The sequence below is a fragment of the Dipodomys spectabilis genome, unplaced genomic scaffold (genome assembly GCF_019054845.1).
Source record: "Dipodomys spectabilis isolate Male_0828 unplaced genomic scaffold, ASM1905484v1 ptg000098l, whole genome shotgun sequence".
In the NCBI taxonomy this organism is placed as follows: Eukaryota; Metazoa; Chordata; class Mammalia; order Rodentia; family Heteromyidae; genus Dipodomys; species Dipodomys spectabilis.
Window position 1 is genome coordinate 9,250,299 of NW_024870775.1, and position 14,707 is coordinate 9,265,005.

Sequence of the window (14,707 nt, forward strand, 5' to 3'; positions counted from 1 at the left end):
TCCCCCTCTGGCCAGTCCACCAGCTGCACAGCATGTGCCTCTCTCAGAGTTGACTTCCTCCACCTCCTCAAGCTCCCCCCACCCCCCCACCCCAATTTCCTGTTGCAGACAGACAGCTGGGAGTGGAGGTTAGGGTCGTTGTTGCTTGGGCAATCTGCAACTGAGCTGGGAATAATTTGAAACTAAATCTTCAGCCCTTTGGAAGCCTTTCATGAAATCATTGCAAGTTTATTAACAACAGCTGTGGCCATACATGACCTGGATCCCAGCCCCAGCCCCACCCCCATAATCACAAGAGAGGGAGCAGCAGGCAACTTGCCATTCCCTGTCGCCTATCCCCCTCCCTCCCCTCCCATGCCACAGGGGGCAGGCAAGCAAGACCACTAGCCAGTGACTGGCAATGTTAGGATATGGGGTAGAGGAAGACTTAGGAAGCTTTGGCAAGAACAGCTCTGTGCCAAGCGCTCAAACCCCCATCTTGGGAGAACTTTTGAGCTGTGGCTGCTGATTGCTGTTAATAGCTGACCTACAGAACAGGCTTTCTCCCCTTCAGCCACTTGCAGTTTCTCCTTCTACATTTTCTCCAATGCAGACTCTGCTATGTAACAGAGCTGTGGAGCTTTGTGGTTGAGGGACAAATGAAGGATTGCTTTTGCTTTTTCATTCTTAATTAAATCCACTCTGGTTAATTTCTACCTCATTTCCTACCAGTCTCTGGAGCAGCTGGGCCCTTGCTTCTTCCCCCCACCCCCCCCCCACCCCCCACTTGCTGGTGAAGTGAGCCTGCCAGGACCTTCTTTGTCAGCCAGGGCTCTCTCTATCCTGCTGAGCTCAAAGGAATTCGAGGGAGGAAATCACCCTCTCCTTTATTTAAATCACTCTTCCAAATCTGCAGGATGGTCAGACTCTGTATTCTGCTTTGATCCTCTGTCCTTGACACTTGTCCAGACCTCCTACATTTGAGGTACCCTGGCCCATTGGGGGAGCTTCATGCCCTTCCTTCCCAGTTCTCAGTGAATGCCATGTGGTCCCGTGGTTCCTGGCCTAGACTGCTCTGAGTACAGAAGGAGGTGATTCACCTCCACTCCAGTCTGATGGATGGGTTGTTACCCTCAGTCTCTGAAGACATACTGTGTGGTGAGATAACATTAGTCACTGACCAGTTTCTAACTCTCATCTCAGCCTGACCCTGTTCATTGGAAGGAACTGCTCTGTAATCTGTCAAAAGTTCTTCCTGAGCTTGCAAGGGGTAGGAGATGGTGTGCAGAAAGAGCAGTCTAAAGAACTCCTGAGGGCTGGGAATGAGCTTAGTAGTACAGTACTTGCCTAGCATGCATGAAGCCCTGGGTTCGATTCCTCAGTACCACAATCACAGAAAAACCTGGAAATGGTGCTGTGGCTCAAGTGGTAGAGTGCTAGCCTTGAGCAAAAGAAGCTCAGGGACAGTGCCCAGGCTATGAGTTCAAGCCCCAGGACTGACACACACACCCAAACAGACTCCTTATCCTTCTTGTAGCCTAGAGGCCAGAGAGATGATGCCTACCATCACCTGTTTGAGAACATGTCTGTCTTGGTCCATGCATTCATTCACTGTGGCCCAATCTGGCTTGATACAAAGGCATCATATAGCTCCTACAACAAACAGTACCCTGCATTTGAGGTCCCAGGCTGTGCAGGGGCCCCGGCTTAGGTGGGTTCAGTTAGCCTACACCTTTATTGAGAGCAGAGCCTGACAGCCTGCCTGGTGTCAGTTTCTCCTCAGCCTCATGTGTGAACTTGAGCCTTGGGGGGCAGCAAGTACAGAGGATAAGATTTTGGTGGCTTTTGAATGTGAAATGTAGTCAAAACAACCTTCGGGAGATACACAAAAATGTTTCCAGTTCTCTTCTAGTGAGGAGCTAGCAGTAATTTATTTTTAGATAGTTTTTGTTTGTTTGCTTGTTGTGATACTAGGGATTGAACTAAGGCCCTATGCATGCTGGGTAAGTGCTCTACCACTGAACTGTACCTGTGAAAATCTGAGTGTGTAGTTGGTTTGCTTCGTTTTGTTTTTGGTCAGTTATGGGACTTGAACTCATGGTCTGAGCACTTTTGCTTAAGGCTAGTGCTCTACCACTTGGAGCCACAGTGCCACTTCTGGTTTTCTGGTGATTAATTGGAGATCAAAGTCTCACAGACATTCCTGCTCAGGCTGACTTTGAACTGCAATTCTCAGATCACAACTTCCTGAGTAGCTAGGATTGCAGGTGTGAGCCACCGGCTTGCTCTTAACTCTTGAAGAAGCTTCTGGAAGATCCCAGGAAAAAGGCCTTCACAGTGGTCTGTTTAGTCTCTGACAGGGCTGCCCTGACCTGAGGTGACCCCCAGCCCTGGAAGGTGTCTACTTCCTTAAGTCCTGTCGCCCTGTGTTGCAAAGAAGACCAGCCAGGCAGCTGGCCATCCTAGGTTTACCAGTCTCAGTCATTCTTGCAGTCAGTAGCATAGAAAGACTCTGCGTGCTGCTGAGGAGCAGAGGAAAAGCCTGTGGCACGGGTGGGGTGGGGTAGTCTTTCCTGACCAAGGACTGAAGTGCAGTCATCCCTTTAAACCTAGATTTTTTTGTTGGGTCCATGCCTTCCACTGTCCTGTTCAACCTCAGGGCTGCCATTCCACCCCTGCAGCCCGGCAGGCCCACATGACACTTGTCACCTTTCCTGTGCCCAGAACTTGCAGACTAGGTCCAAAAGTTTCTCGGACCCTGCTCACCCCTGCCACACAGGCAGCCTCTGTTAGCTGGCTTGGCCAGGTCCCTCCCCAAGGTTTCCCCAGGGGGCAACCAACAAATGATGGAGGGAGAGCTGATGAACTAAGCAGCAGTGCTCTGCAGGTGGCAATGCCTCCAGCCTCCCTGTCCTGCAGGTCTCACTGCAGGCTCACCCTTGCCATTGCTTTTCCTCTAGGAAGATGACGAGAAGCTAATCGAGGAAATCCAGAAGGAGGCTGAGGAAGAGCAGAAGAGAAAGAATGGAGGCAAGTGTTCTCCCCACCCTGGTCCTGCACACAGGCCCCAAAAAGCCATTCGTACCCTGGTTAGCTTGGGCCCCTGTTGATAGCCAGGAGGTCCCAAAGTGAGTTTGGGCTCTGGAAGCAAAGAGAAGCCAAATGTGACTAAATAGACATTGGCTGCTGGCCCACTGAAGTGACCAAGAATGGACTGGACTTCGTGTGAGCCGCCCCTCAGGCTCTGGCTGCGAAGGGAAGTTGACAGTGGTGTCCCTTGCCAAGCTGTGGAGGGACGCTCACGGGGAGGTGTAGTTTTGACCCTGTCTGCCCCATGTGAGGGTTGTGAATGTTTCACTGTTGAAGTTCTGTTTATCCTTCTGTGAAACAACCCCTTCTGGATCTAGAAGAAAGAGGCTGGGAGAGGGCAGAGGGTGCCCTTCCTGCCATGCCTAACCAGCCCTAGCCTCCCAACTCTGGCAGGGACCAGGTGATGTGTACAGCCTATTTTCACTTACACCCCATCTTCCTTGTAGAGAGCACCTACAAGCGCATCGGGCCCCCACTGGAGAAGCCCCCTGAGAAGGTGCAGCGGATGGAAGGCCTCCCTCGGCCTGTCCCCCAGAATCTCCATCCCCCACACATGCCACCCTATGCCTTCGTGCACCCGCCTTTCCCCCTGCCTCCTGTGCGGCCAGTGTTCAACAACTTCCCGCTCAACTTGGGCCCCGTCCCGGCACCCTACGTGCCCCCGCTGCCCAATGTGCGGGTCAACTTTGACTTCGGTCCCGTGCACATGCCACTGGAGCACAATTTGCCCATGCACTTTGGCCCCCAGCCGCGGCGGCGCTTCTGACAGGGCCCATTGACCCCACCAAGCCTGTATGGGACAGTGGGACACGGAACCTCACGCTGCCCTGCCTTCTCCGTTAAGAGGTGGTTCCCTGGGAACCCTTGAAGGAGGGCTAGTCCTCCTCCTGTGCGTTTCTCAGGAAGGACTCCTGCCCTGGAAGGCTCATGCCCTCTGGGTGACTGTGAGGGGACCCGTCTGGCTCTTCCTGGGTAATAGGTCAGAGCAGCAAAACTCCAATTTCTGCAAATGTTTGTTGCTGTTCACATACTTTGAACTGACAGTTTCTCAGTCTCTGCAAACTGCACTGATGGTGGTTTTCCCACACCAGGCTCCTGTTGAGGCTGGGTGGGCCTGTCACCTGGACCAAATGAGGTTCTTTCTCATAGTGGTCACAGGTCCCCTGTGCTGCCCTATCGCTGGGGAGATTTCATTACTACCACACAGGTGAACAGCTTTTTTTTCCCTAGGTTTTCTGGAGGGTTACTTCCCTGGGGATACAGATGCCTCAAGAAGCTGCCCCTGTTGCGGCAGCCCTCCTCTGCACCTGCCCACGTTTCTCTTAGTAATGAGTAGTAGGTTGCGGCCAGGATAAAGGCGACTGACCCCCTGCTATCTAATGAGAGTCAGCTCCGGGCCTGTGTGCTGGGTCCCCACCATGACCCCAGGTCTTTGTACAGTGAAGGTGTCAATCCCCCATTTGCCAAGCGGAGGCCCACAGCTTTCCCCTGCTGAGCTGGGACCCAGCCTGGCAGAGGCTCGTCTTGGCCATGTAGCCACAGGATGGGGAGACAACTGCCCATATTTGGTGGATGCACAGGTACTGTTACCCACTGCCATATGCTTCTCAGATGTCTTTCAGGGATTCAAGCAGGAGAGAAGATCACCAGGTATGGGTGGGACACAGTGGTGGCAAGCTGTGCTACTATCTTGAATGACAGTGCCTTGGAAAGGCGGGCCACATGCCTCTGTGACAAGACCCCCTAAGTACCTTAAATAGTAGCAAACTCCCGTTCTCTGCACCTCCCCTGAGAGCAGAGGGCAGCGGTGAGCCTGCAGATGGTAAAGTGGCACCAGATATAACATCATACTGGGGGGCTGAGGCCAGATGAAGGAGCCTGTTGCCCATGCCCAGCATGTGGCTTGAAACTCCAGCACAGGAAAAGGCGCTCCATCCTTCAAGAATTTCTAACAATCTGGCCACACGTGTCTGTGGGAGGGACTGCTTCCCATCGGGTGTCCTGTTGGTGTCTCAGAGGCAGCTGGCACTTCACCCCGGGCCCAGGCTGCTCCTGGGGCATGGCTGCCCAGCCACTGTCCCAATTTATTTGCCTTAAAACTGGAGAGTGGGTCTAGTGTTTGCACTTAGCTAAAGGTTTCAAGCTGAAGAAAATGCGCATGACTGTCACTTCATATGACTAAGTAGTTTCCTTAAACGTTTTTTCTTTACCGTATGGTAGTGGAAATAGATGGAGTAAATCTGTTTAAACTACTGTATGTAAAAAGCCTGTATCATATGTAACTTCAACTTTTTGTAAATAAATGTTTGTGTACTCTCCTGGCTTCCCTTCTGGTGAACAGACCCACACAAGGCCCTTGAGAGGGTTAGATCCAACTCATTCACCTCTAAAGAAGAAGGATGCGAGAATGTGCACATGTACAAGCAGTGGGAAGCAGGGAAGAGCCAGGTTGCACTCTCACCTGCAGGGCCTCTGAGGTGCCAATCCTGCTAAGACCCAGACACAGTGGACTTTTTTTGCCTGTCCTGGGGCTTGAACTCATGCAAGCTAGGCAAGCACTCTACCACTAAGTAACCTTCCCAGTCCCACAAAGGGCTTTGATGGGAGGTTTAGATTTTTGGCACAATTCCATGCAGAGCAACCTGAAGAACCTTGCCTAGCACAGGGAGAGCCAGGGGGCCTCAGCCCCTCACTGAAAGCACACAAACTTGCCAGCTAGGCTAGGCAATCATTGGCCTTAAGAACTGGAAGAGATCAAAGCATAGAGGAACTGGAATCCCCAAGTATCAATGGACCACACAGCACCCTTTAATAACAAGTCTTGCTGAATTTTTTCATGCAGAAAAAATACATTATTAAAGTAGAACATTCAAGAGGATAGGTGTGTATACAGTACCTTGATTCTGGGTTCGTCAGTGGGCAGATTAGTGAATTGGCCCAGGCCATCAGGCCTCATTCCTGTACATGTTCCACTGCCCATTGTCATGACACTTAGGCAACCAGAGTGGCCTCCCACCCCACTAGTCCCCAGGCAACAGCAGATGTCTCCCAGGTCCTGCACATAAACATGTCTGCCCACAGTTGGGACGTCAGGCCTTGGCTTTCATAGAAGGTCCTCAACAGTCCTGTGTGTGCCCAGCGGCCCTAGCCCCACAGAGCACAGAACATGGACAGAGGGTGGCAGCTGCTCCCACACGCTTGGACAGTTCTGTCTCTCTGGCTACCGGTGTCTGCTTTTCTCTGTCTCCCTCCACGACAGGTGGCCTTGCTTGTCATTCTTCATAGTCGTTAGACTGCTCTCCTCAGCCGCAGTGAAGAAGTGGGTTCTGTCATGCCTTCCTTTTAACCTCCAGCTGTAATATTGCACTTCTGGTTTTCCCAAGCCTCCCATGAGGCCTTGTGTAGATTTACTCAGAGTTATTTGAGCTTTGCTCTAATAAGGGAAATCAAAGGCTTCTAGTGTTTCTTTGTGTTTGTTGTTGTTATTTTGTCATTTTGTATGTGTGCCAGTCCTGGGGTTTGAACTCAGGGTTGGGCACTGGCTTTTTTGCTCAAGCCTAGCACTCTGTTGGTGGTTAATTGGAGATGATAGTTTCATGAACTTTCTCACCTGGGCTGGCTTCAAGCTATGATCCTCAGATCTCAGTAGACTCAGACTCAAGATTGAAAGCTAGACTGCATCGCCAATTAACCAGCAAAACAAAGTGGAGGTGTGGTTCAAATGGCAGAGCACCACTAAATCCAAAGGGAGGTCCTCATGCCAGGTTGAGGCGGCCCAAGGTAAAGGCCTAATGACTGCCCCATCCCTGTCACCTTGGATATGTCCCTAAGACCTGCAGCCTGGCCTACACCAAAGCCAGCTGTGGTGGCTTCTGGTCCCACACAGGATGTGGGTGATGCCCTCAAGGAGTTAGGGAATTGGGCACAGAGTGGCATTGCCCAAATGGCTCCAAGCAGGCCCCCAAGCAGTATTTGGGTGACCTTGGCCTATGTGGCCACCCAGCCTGCCTGGCCATCTTCAAACCTAGGATCAGACATCTCACAGTGCTCCCTTCTGATGGCCAACAGGGCAAAGGGCCAGCAAGGAAGCCCAGAGCTTCCTCAGAGTTGAGGGAGCAACAGGAAGCATGAAGTCTTGGTTTCCGTCCCTGGGGGCACAGTTCCTATCTCAAGAGCCTGCCCTGACCTCTTCTTCCCTTACCCGAGCCTTTGGCCAGCCCCCACTAATCTCAGTTATTTTCCAGTATGCCCTCCTTCCTAATGGACCAGAAGTACTATTTGACTCTGTGATAGACCCTCAGAAGCAAATAGAGGCCTGAGTGCTCACAAATACTACTTTGAAGAATGAATCTGTGATCCAAAGCTAAGAACAAGGCCTGTAGCTGGGTGCCAGTGGCTCACATCTGTAGTCCTAGATTCTCAGGAGTCTGAGATCTGAGGCTATTGGCCTGAAGCCAACCTGGGTAGATAAATCTAGTAGCAGATAGACGGGAGAAACAGGGTTTGAACCTGACTGAACCAGCATCTGCTTCTTGTCCCCCCATTTGGCTTCAGTGGTGGGATAGAAAGACTAGCAGAGAGTCAGCTAGGCTGGTGAGCCATTCTCAGCCCTAGCTGCACCATAGTAACACATCCCATGGGTTATGGACCTGCCTCAGTGGCGAGCGCTTGCCATAACCTTCATCTAATCAATAAGCTAGGTTTGTATGGGATATATTATTTAAACCAACTCGGTAGGAGGCAGAGGTAGGAGAGATCCAAGGTTGGCCATGGGCAAAAACTTGAAACTATCTGAAAGAAAGGGCTTGAGGCTGTGGTTCAAGTGGTAAAGCACTGGCCTAGCAGGAGCAAAGGCCTGAGTTCAGACTCTAGTACTTAAAAGAGTGGGGGGGGGGGGGGGTGCGGGGGGGGGGGGTTAGGCCTGGGCGCCGGTGGCTCACGCCCATAATCCTAGCTACTCAGGAGGCTGAGATCTGAGGATCGCAGTTCAAAGCCAGCCCGGGTAGGAAAGTCTGTGAGACTCTTACCTCTAATAAACCACTCAAAAACCAGAAGTGGTGCTGTGGCTCAAGTGGTAGAGCACTAGCCTTGAGCTGAAGAGCTGAGGGACAGCGTCCAAGCCCAGAGTTCAAGCCCCACGACCGACCAAAAAAAAAGCCGGGGAGCTGGGAAGGTGGCTCAGCGGTAGAGTGCTTGCCTGGCATGCATGAGGCCCTGGGTTCGATTCTTCAGCACCACATAAGCAAAAAAAAGCCAGAAGTATCACTGTGGCTCAAGTGGTAGAGCGCCAGCCTTGAGCTGAAGAGCTGAGGGACAGCGCCCAGGCCCAGAGTTCAGGCCCCACATCCGATCAAAAAAATAAAAAAAACATGTGCCAGTGGCTCATGCCTGTAGTCCTATCTACTCAGGAGGCTGAGATCTGAGGATCATGGTTCAAAGCCACCCAAGGCAGGAAAGTTCATGAGACTTATCTCCAATGAACCACCAGAAAACCAGAAGTGGTGTTGTGGCTCAAGTGGTAGAGCGCTCACCTTAAGCTGAAGAACTCAGGGACAGCGCCCAGCCCCAGAGTTCAAGCCCCACGAGTAACTAAAGAAAAAGTTGAGACATGGGACATATTCCTAGGTAAAGGGTACCATGTGCCATAGGCTCTAGCAGGAAGAAACTGGACCACATAGCCTGCCCCAGTCAGCACGCCTGACAATCTCATGGCTACCCTTCCTGAATGAGCTCAGGCCATGCTAAGTAGAGAGACTGACCCGGCCAAGCTTAAGCTCCCATTCCAGAGCAGACATGCCACACCTGGGCAGTGAGCCCCCGCCATAGTGCTGTGACAGCACCCACTCACACAGGCAGGAAGCTCACTTTTCCAACTTGAAGCAACAAAGTCAAGTTTACACACACACAATAACACAAAATGTTGGAACATAGAGAACTGCGCATGTGTGGCCGGGGCAGGGCCTTTCTGCAGGGGATCTAGCCACATCCATCAGGCCTTCAGTAACCAGGGAATTGTCCTCCAGGGATTTATGCAGACACTTGGACAAAGACTCTGCCCCGTGCAGCCACCATGGCTTTTGTGACAAATGAAAAACGGCATGAATGACCTGAATCGGGAAGGAAGAGATATGATGGGACATTCACCCAGGGGGATCTGTCTGCAGATAAGGAAAAGGCACTTGCCAGGTGAGGACGGGGCTGGGACAGTGGGGCACATGCTGTCCCATGAGATGGAGCACAGGAGCTATCCTTCAGAATCCTCAACACAAAGTCCGCTGTGATTATACTGCCCTGTACTCCCAGCATTTGGGAGGCCAGGCAGGAGGATCGCAAACTTGAGGCCATCTTGGGTCTCCAGGGTAAGAAGAAACCCTGCCTCCAAAGCAAAAAGAAAAGGGGCCACAGCTAGTGGCTCACATCTAGAATCCTAGCTACTCAGAAGGTTGAGATCTGAGGATCACAGAAGCTAGCCAGGCAGGAAAGTCCATAAAACCACCAAAAAAAGCCAGAAATAAAGCTGTGGCTCAAGTAGTAGAGTGCTAGCCTTGAGCAAAAAAACTCAGGGACAGTATCCTAGAACCTGAGATCAAGCCCTAGGACTGGCCCTCCCAAAAAAGGAGAAAGTTCTAGAAGAAAACGTCATAGCAATTTGTCATGAGCCATAAGGATATGCAATGAAAACCTAAAATGGAAAATTTAAGGCCTCTAGTTCTGAAAGGAAAACAAAAAACTTTTTACATAGCAAACATGAGAGGGAAGAAAAGATCACAAGGTGGGAAGAGAAGACCACAAAGCCTCAAGAGAAAATAGTGCCCAGTAATCAAAACTCGCAGCCTCGGGGCTGGGAATGTGGCTTAGTGGTAGAGTGCTTGCCTAGCATTCATGAAGCCCTGGGTTTGATTCCTCAGTACCACATAAACAGAAAAAGCCAGAAGTGGCACTGTGGTAGATGATATCCTTGAACAAAAGAAGCTAAGGGACAGTGCCCCTAGGGAAGGAATCCTTACCCCCCTCCCCCTCCCCGCATCTCACTGACAAATGAGTCTTCAAACCCTAAAGGCTAACACACACTTTGGTTCTCACCCTGGAAACAACTCCCATTTCTTTATTTTTTTTTTTTGAATTCAGAACCTGAGTTGGCACTCTACCACTTGAGCCACAACTCCAATTCCAGCATTTTGGTGGTTAACAGTGGATAGAAGTCTTACTTGCCCAGGCTGTTCAGCGAGAGCTCAGTGTCCTGAGTAGCTAGGGTTATAAATGTGAGCCACTAGAGCCTGGCTTAATTTCTTAAAATAATAATGATCATTCAATATATTATCATGATTAACTAGAGCTTTAGGTAAGTGGGGGGGGGGGTCCCTGAAGGGTTCCTGCCCCTCCCACACTGGGGAGAAAGGACAGACCCTCTCCCAAAATCTCCCTGTGGGAAAGAATTTTGTCTTCATTGTCCACAAATCAGGAGGGGCCACTAAGGGGCTTAGGTTTCAGGCCTAATATACCGCCCAGCCCCCCACAGACTTTCCTCTGTCAAGGAGACCTCATCTGTTCTCCTAAGAGACTCAGAGCCCTTCCCCTAGGTAGTCTCTACTGAGACCCCCTCCTACCCTTTCCTACCTACAACACCCCCCAGAACTCATCACCGAGAGACAACCATTAGAACACCAGTAAGGTCACAGCTGGGGTATGGTAGTATAGCCTGGCACCCCAGAAGCAGACAGGAGGATGGAGGTCCAAGGACAGTCCTAGGCAAAACTGCAAGACTTATCTGGAAAATGACTGAAAGAGCCAGGTAGGGTAGCTCACATCTATAAACCTAGCTACTCAGGAGGCTAAGTTCTGAGGATCATGGTTCAAAGCCAGCCTGGGCATGAAAATCCGTAAGACTCATCTTTGATTAACCACCAGAAAACTGGAAGTGGTGCTGTGGCTCAAGTGGTAGAGCGCTCACCTTGAGCTGAAGAGCTCAGAGACAGCGCCCAGGTCCAGTTCAAGCCTCATGACAAAAAAAAAAAAAAAAGTGACTAAAACAGAAAAGGGCTCGCTGGGCGCTGGTGGCTCACGCCTGTAATCCTAGCTACTCAGGAGGCTGAGATCTGAGGATCGCGGTTCAAAGCCAGCCCGGGCAGGAGAGACCATGAGACTCCTATCTCCAATAAACCACCAGAAAACCGGAAGTGGCACTGTAGCTCAAGTGGTAGAGCGCTCGCCTTGAGCTGAAGAGCTGAGGGACAGCGCCCAGGCCCAGAGTTCAAGCCCCACGACCGACAAAAAAAAGAAAAAAGAAAAAACAGAAAAGGGCTAGGGATGTGGCTCAAGGGGTAGAGCACTGCCTGCCTAGCATATTGGAGGCCCTGACTTCAAATTCTACTACTGACCAAAATAAAAAAGGTGTGGTCACTGGACCCTGGAGGAAATGGAACTGTGGGGTCTGAGGGGTCCTTCCTAGAAGTCACTAAAAGAAGGAATGGGGTCCCAAACCCCCATAGGCTCAGAACTGCTTTGAAGTGTACTGAGGGCCAGGCCTGCAGAGCAAAATAGAGAGGCCAGGATTTGAATGTGACACTGTAGAGCTGCCCCCGTTCCTAGTTGGCAGGGTGAGATCCAGGCAGGACAGAAAAACCCCATGCGGTTCATTAAGCCTTTCTCTTCAGTGGGGATTTTATTTTTGTCAGCTGTGGTGCTTGTACTTTTATCCCTGAGCTCTTTTGCTCAAGGCTAGGGCTCTACTACTTTGAGCTATATAGTGCCATTATCTGGTTTTTCTGGTGGCCTAGTGGTAAAGCGTTTGTCTAGAATGCATGAAGCCCCAGGTTTGATTTCCCAGTACCACATACACAGAAAAAGCCGGAAGTGGTGCTGTGGCTCAAGTGGTAGATGCTAGCCTTGAGCTGAAGAGCTCAGGGATAGTGTCCAGACCCAGAGTTCAAGCCCCATAAATGACAAAAAAAAAAGTCTCACAACAGGCTGGGAAGTTGGCTCAGTGGTAGAGTGCTTGCCTCTCATGCATGAAGCCTTGGGTTCAATTCCTCAGCACCACATAAGCAAAAAAAAAATAACACAAAACAAAAAAAGCTGGAAGTGGTGCTGTGGCTCTAGTGGTAGAACACTAGCCTTGAGTTGAAGAGCTGAGGGACAGCACCCAGGCCCAGAGTTCAGGCCCCAGGACCGTCAAAAAAATAAACTTCAAAAAAAAAAAAAAAAAAAGTCTCACAGCTTTCCTGCCTGGACTAGGTTTGAACAGTGATCCTCATATTTCAGCCTCCTGAGTAGCTAGGATTATAGGTGTGAGCCTCCAGCACCCAGCCAAATGGAGATCTTCTTTTGGGGGGAGGGGCGGGGGGTGGTGGGTCCTGTCGTGGGGCCTGAACTCTGGGCCTGGGCGCTGTCCCTCAGCTCTTCAGCTCAAGGCTAGCGCTCTACCACGTGAGCCACAGCACCACTTCCGGCTTTTTTTCTTTTTGCTTATGTGGTGCTGAGGAATCGAACCCAGGGCCTCAGGCATGCAAGCATTCTACCACTGAGCTACCTTCCCAGCCCCATCGAATGGAGATCTTTTAGGGTCACAGTTAACCCTGACCAGTTGCCTGGAGGCTGAGCTGTATCCAGCCTGTCTTTACCTCTTCTGATGGGGAGTTGGACTCGCACCCCCACGTTGCAGGCGTAGTGGTGATTCCCAACCTGGCTGGGGGAAACTAGGGCACAGGGCGCAGGTTGGTGCTGAGTCCGCGGCGCGTCTGCATGTGTGCGCACGCACATGGCCTCCTTGCTCTTATCTACATGAGTGTGCATTCTTTTCAATGTGTGCACTCTAGTCTATGTGCGTGTAAGCTCCCCAAAGCCATCCCCACCCCTGTGGGCGTGTACCTTGGGGACAGGGAACAGCTGAGGGACCATGTAACCCAGCAGGGGCTGCAACTGCCCAGTCTGTCCAGGAAAACTCCAGGAAATGGGGAGCCATGTCCAGGAGCTTGTTTGGTGGTACCCCCTGAACCTAGGAGCTCTGAAAGTGTCTCCCCCTTGGCCCTGTGCCCGTGCCCTGGAATCCATGCAGCCTGGAGGGTTTTCTTCTGCCCTCCAAACCCAGGCAGATCACATATCCCCAGCCCACTGTCCCTGTGATTGAGTTAGAGCCCACCTATCCCTCTTCTATTGACCTTGAAATAGCCTTTCCTCACCACCGCCTCCGGCATTGAGCCTCCTCCATCAGACTGCCTTCCTCATCACAAGGTTCCACCTCTTCCACCAAACCCTGGGCCTACGCAGCAGCATAGCCTACAGCATAGCCTGCGCCTCCTCCGTGGGACCTAGTGCCTCTCAGGTCACAGCCTGCACAGACTGTGTTCACTAAATCGTCTGCCCCTCCCCCATCAGACTCAGTCTGCCACATGGCAGACTCCAGAATAAACAGGGGATCCCTGACTCGTCAACCCAGACCAGGCCTGGTGGGTGGTAGGAAAGGGCAGGTCCCCTTCCACCCCTAAACCCTCAGCTGGCCCCCAGCTTGGCTCGGAGGGTCCATCTTTCCCCCCATGATCACCAAGACTTTTCTGACATCAGGCCTGGCTTCCATCAGGCACGGTCCTGGGGACCTCGCTGGGATCAACTTTCCTTTGTGGCCATCTGCCACTTGTCAATCTCTGCTCTCACTCGCAGAGCATTCCTCACCAGCAGCCAATCAGCGCCTCCGCTGCTGGCTCGCTGCTGGCTCCATGGAGCCGCAGCCTGGTGTGGCCAGGGACTCCAAGAACCCAAGCTCTGTTGCCAAAGGGCCGGTGGCCATATGCTGGGTCCGGGTCCTCACCCCATCTGTTTGGCCTCAGTTTCCCCACTCATAAAATGGGACTGGAGAGGACTTGGTGGCTCTGACCTCCAGCTGCAGCCAGCCTCCTTGTGGAGCCAGGAGACCTGTTCATCCCCCACTCCCTATTTGTGCTTCCAGAACATGCTGTCAAGGGATGTGGATAGACAGGGCCCCTGTGAGCAGGGAAAGGGTGGCCCTTAGGACCCATGTATCCTGTGGGGTAAGGGTTGCTGCAGCTGGGTGCCCTGACCTCCACTTACTTCCAAATATCCGGCTACAGGACTCAAGCCCACCATGCCCCCTCTTCTCTCCAAATGATGGATGGCCTGCTAGGGTGCAGTGCAAATTTGCCCAAGTCTAGACAGATGCCCCAGTGACTCAACACACCTGTAATCCTAGCTACTCAGGAGGCTGAAACCTGAAAATTGAGGTTCAAGGCCAACCTGGGCAGGAAAGTCTGTGAGACTCTTATCTCTGATTAACCACCAAAAAGCCTGAAGTGAACCTGTGGCTCAAATGGAAGAGCACCAGCCTTCAGCAAAGAGTTAAGGGACAGTGCTCAGCCCTTGAGTTCAAGCCCCATAACCACCACCAACAACAACAAAGACAGACAGCCTTGATCTAAGAGAAAAAGCCAAGTGAGAATACAATGGCCCAAGATGAAGGCCCAGCATGGGCACACATACTGTTCTTGGCCAAACCCATATGAGCCCTGGGGCTGAATCCCAGCTCATCTCAGTCTGGCTGCCACCTCCCCTGCACACCCCCACCCTCCTTATGTCCCAGCCTGCCCACACAACACTCTCCAAGACACACACTGACACCTCTAGGGGC

The 14,707-nt window shown here is 51.8% G+C and overlaps 1 protein-coding gene across 2 annotated transcripts in view; it reads left to right on the plus strand.

Annotated features, from left to right (window-relative positions):
- The window catches only part of Rnf216 (ring finger protein 216), a 129,725-nt gene extending 124,338 nt beyond the window's left edge, over positions 1-5,387 (plus strand). For both annotated transcript variants that reach the window (XM_042686695.1, XM_042686696.1), the window contains exons 17-18: positions 2,940-3,009; positions 3,516-5,387. In XM_042686695.1, the coding sequence (XP_042542629.1) occupies positions 2,940-3,009; positions 3,516-3,835 (390 nt within the window). In that variant the 3' untranslated portion in view covers positions 3,836-5,387. The remainder of the gene's footprint in view (positions 1-2,939; positions 3,010-3,515) is intronic.
- Positions 5,388-14,707: the final 9,320 nt, after the last annotated feature.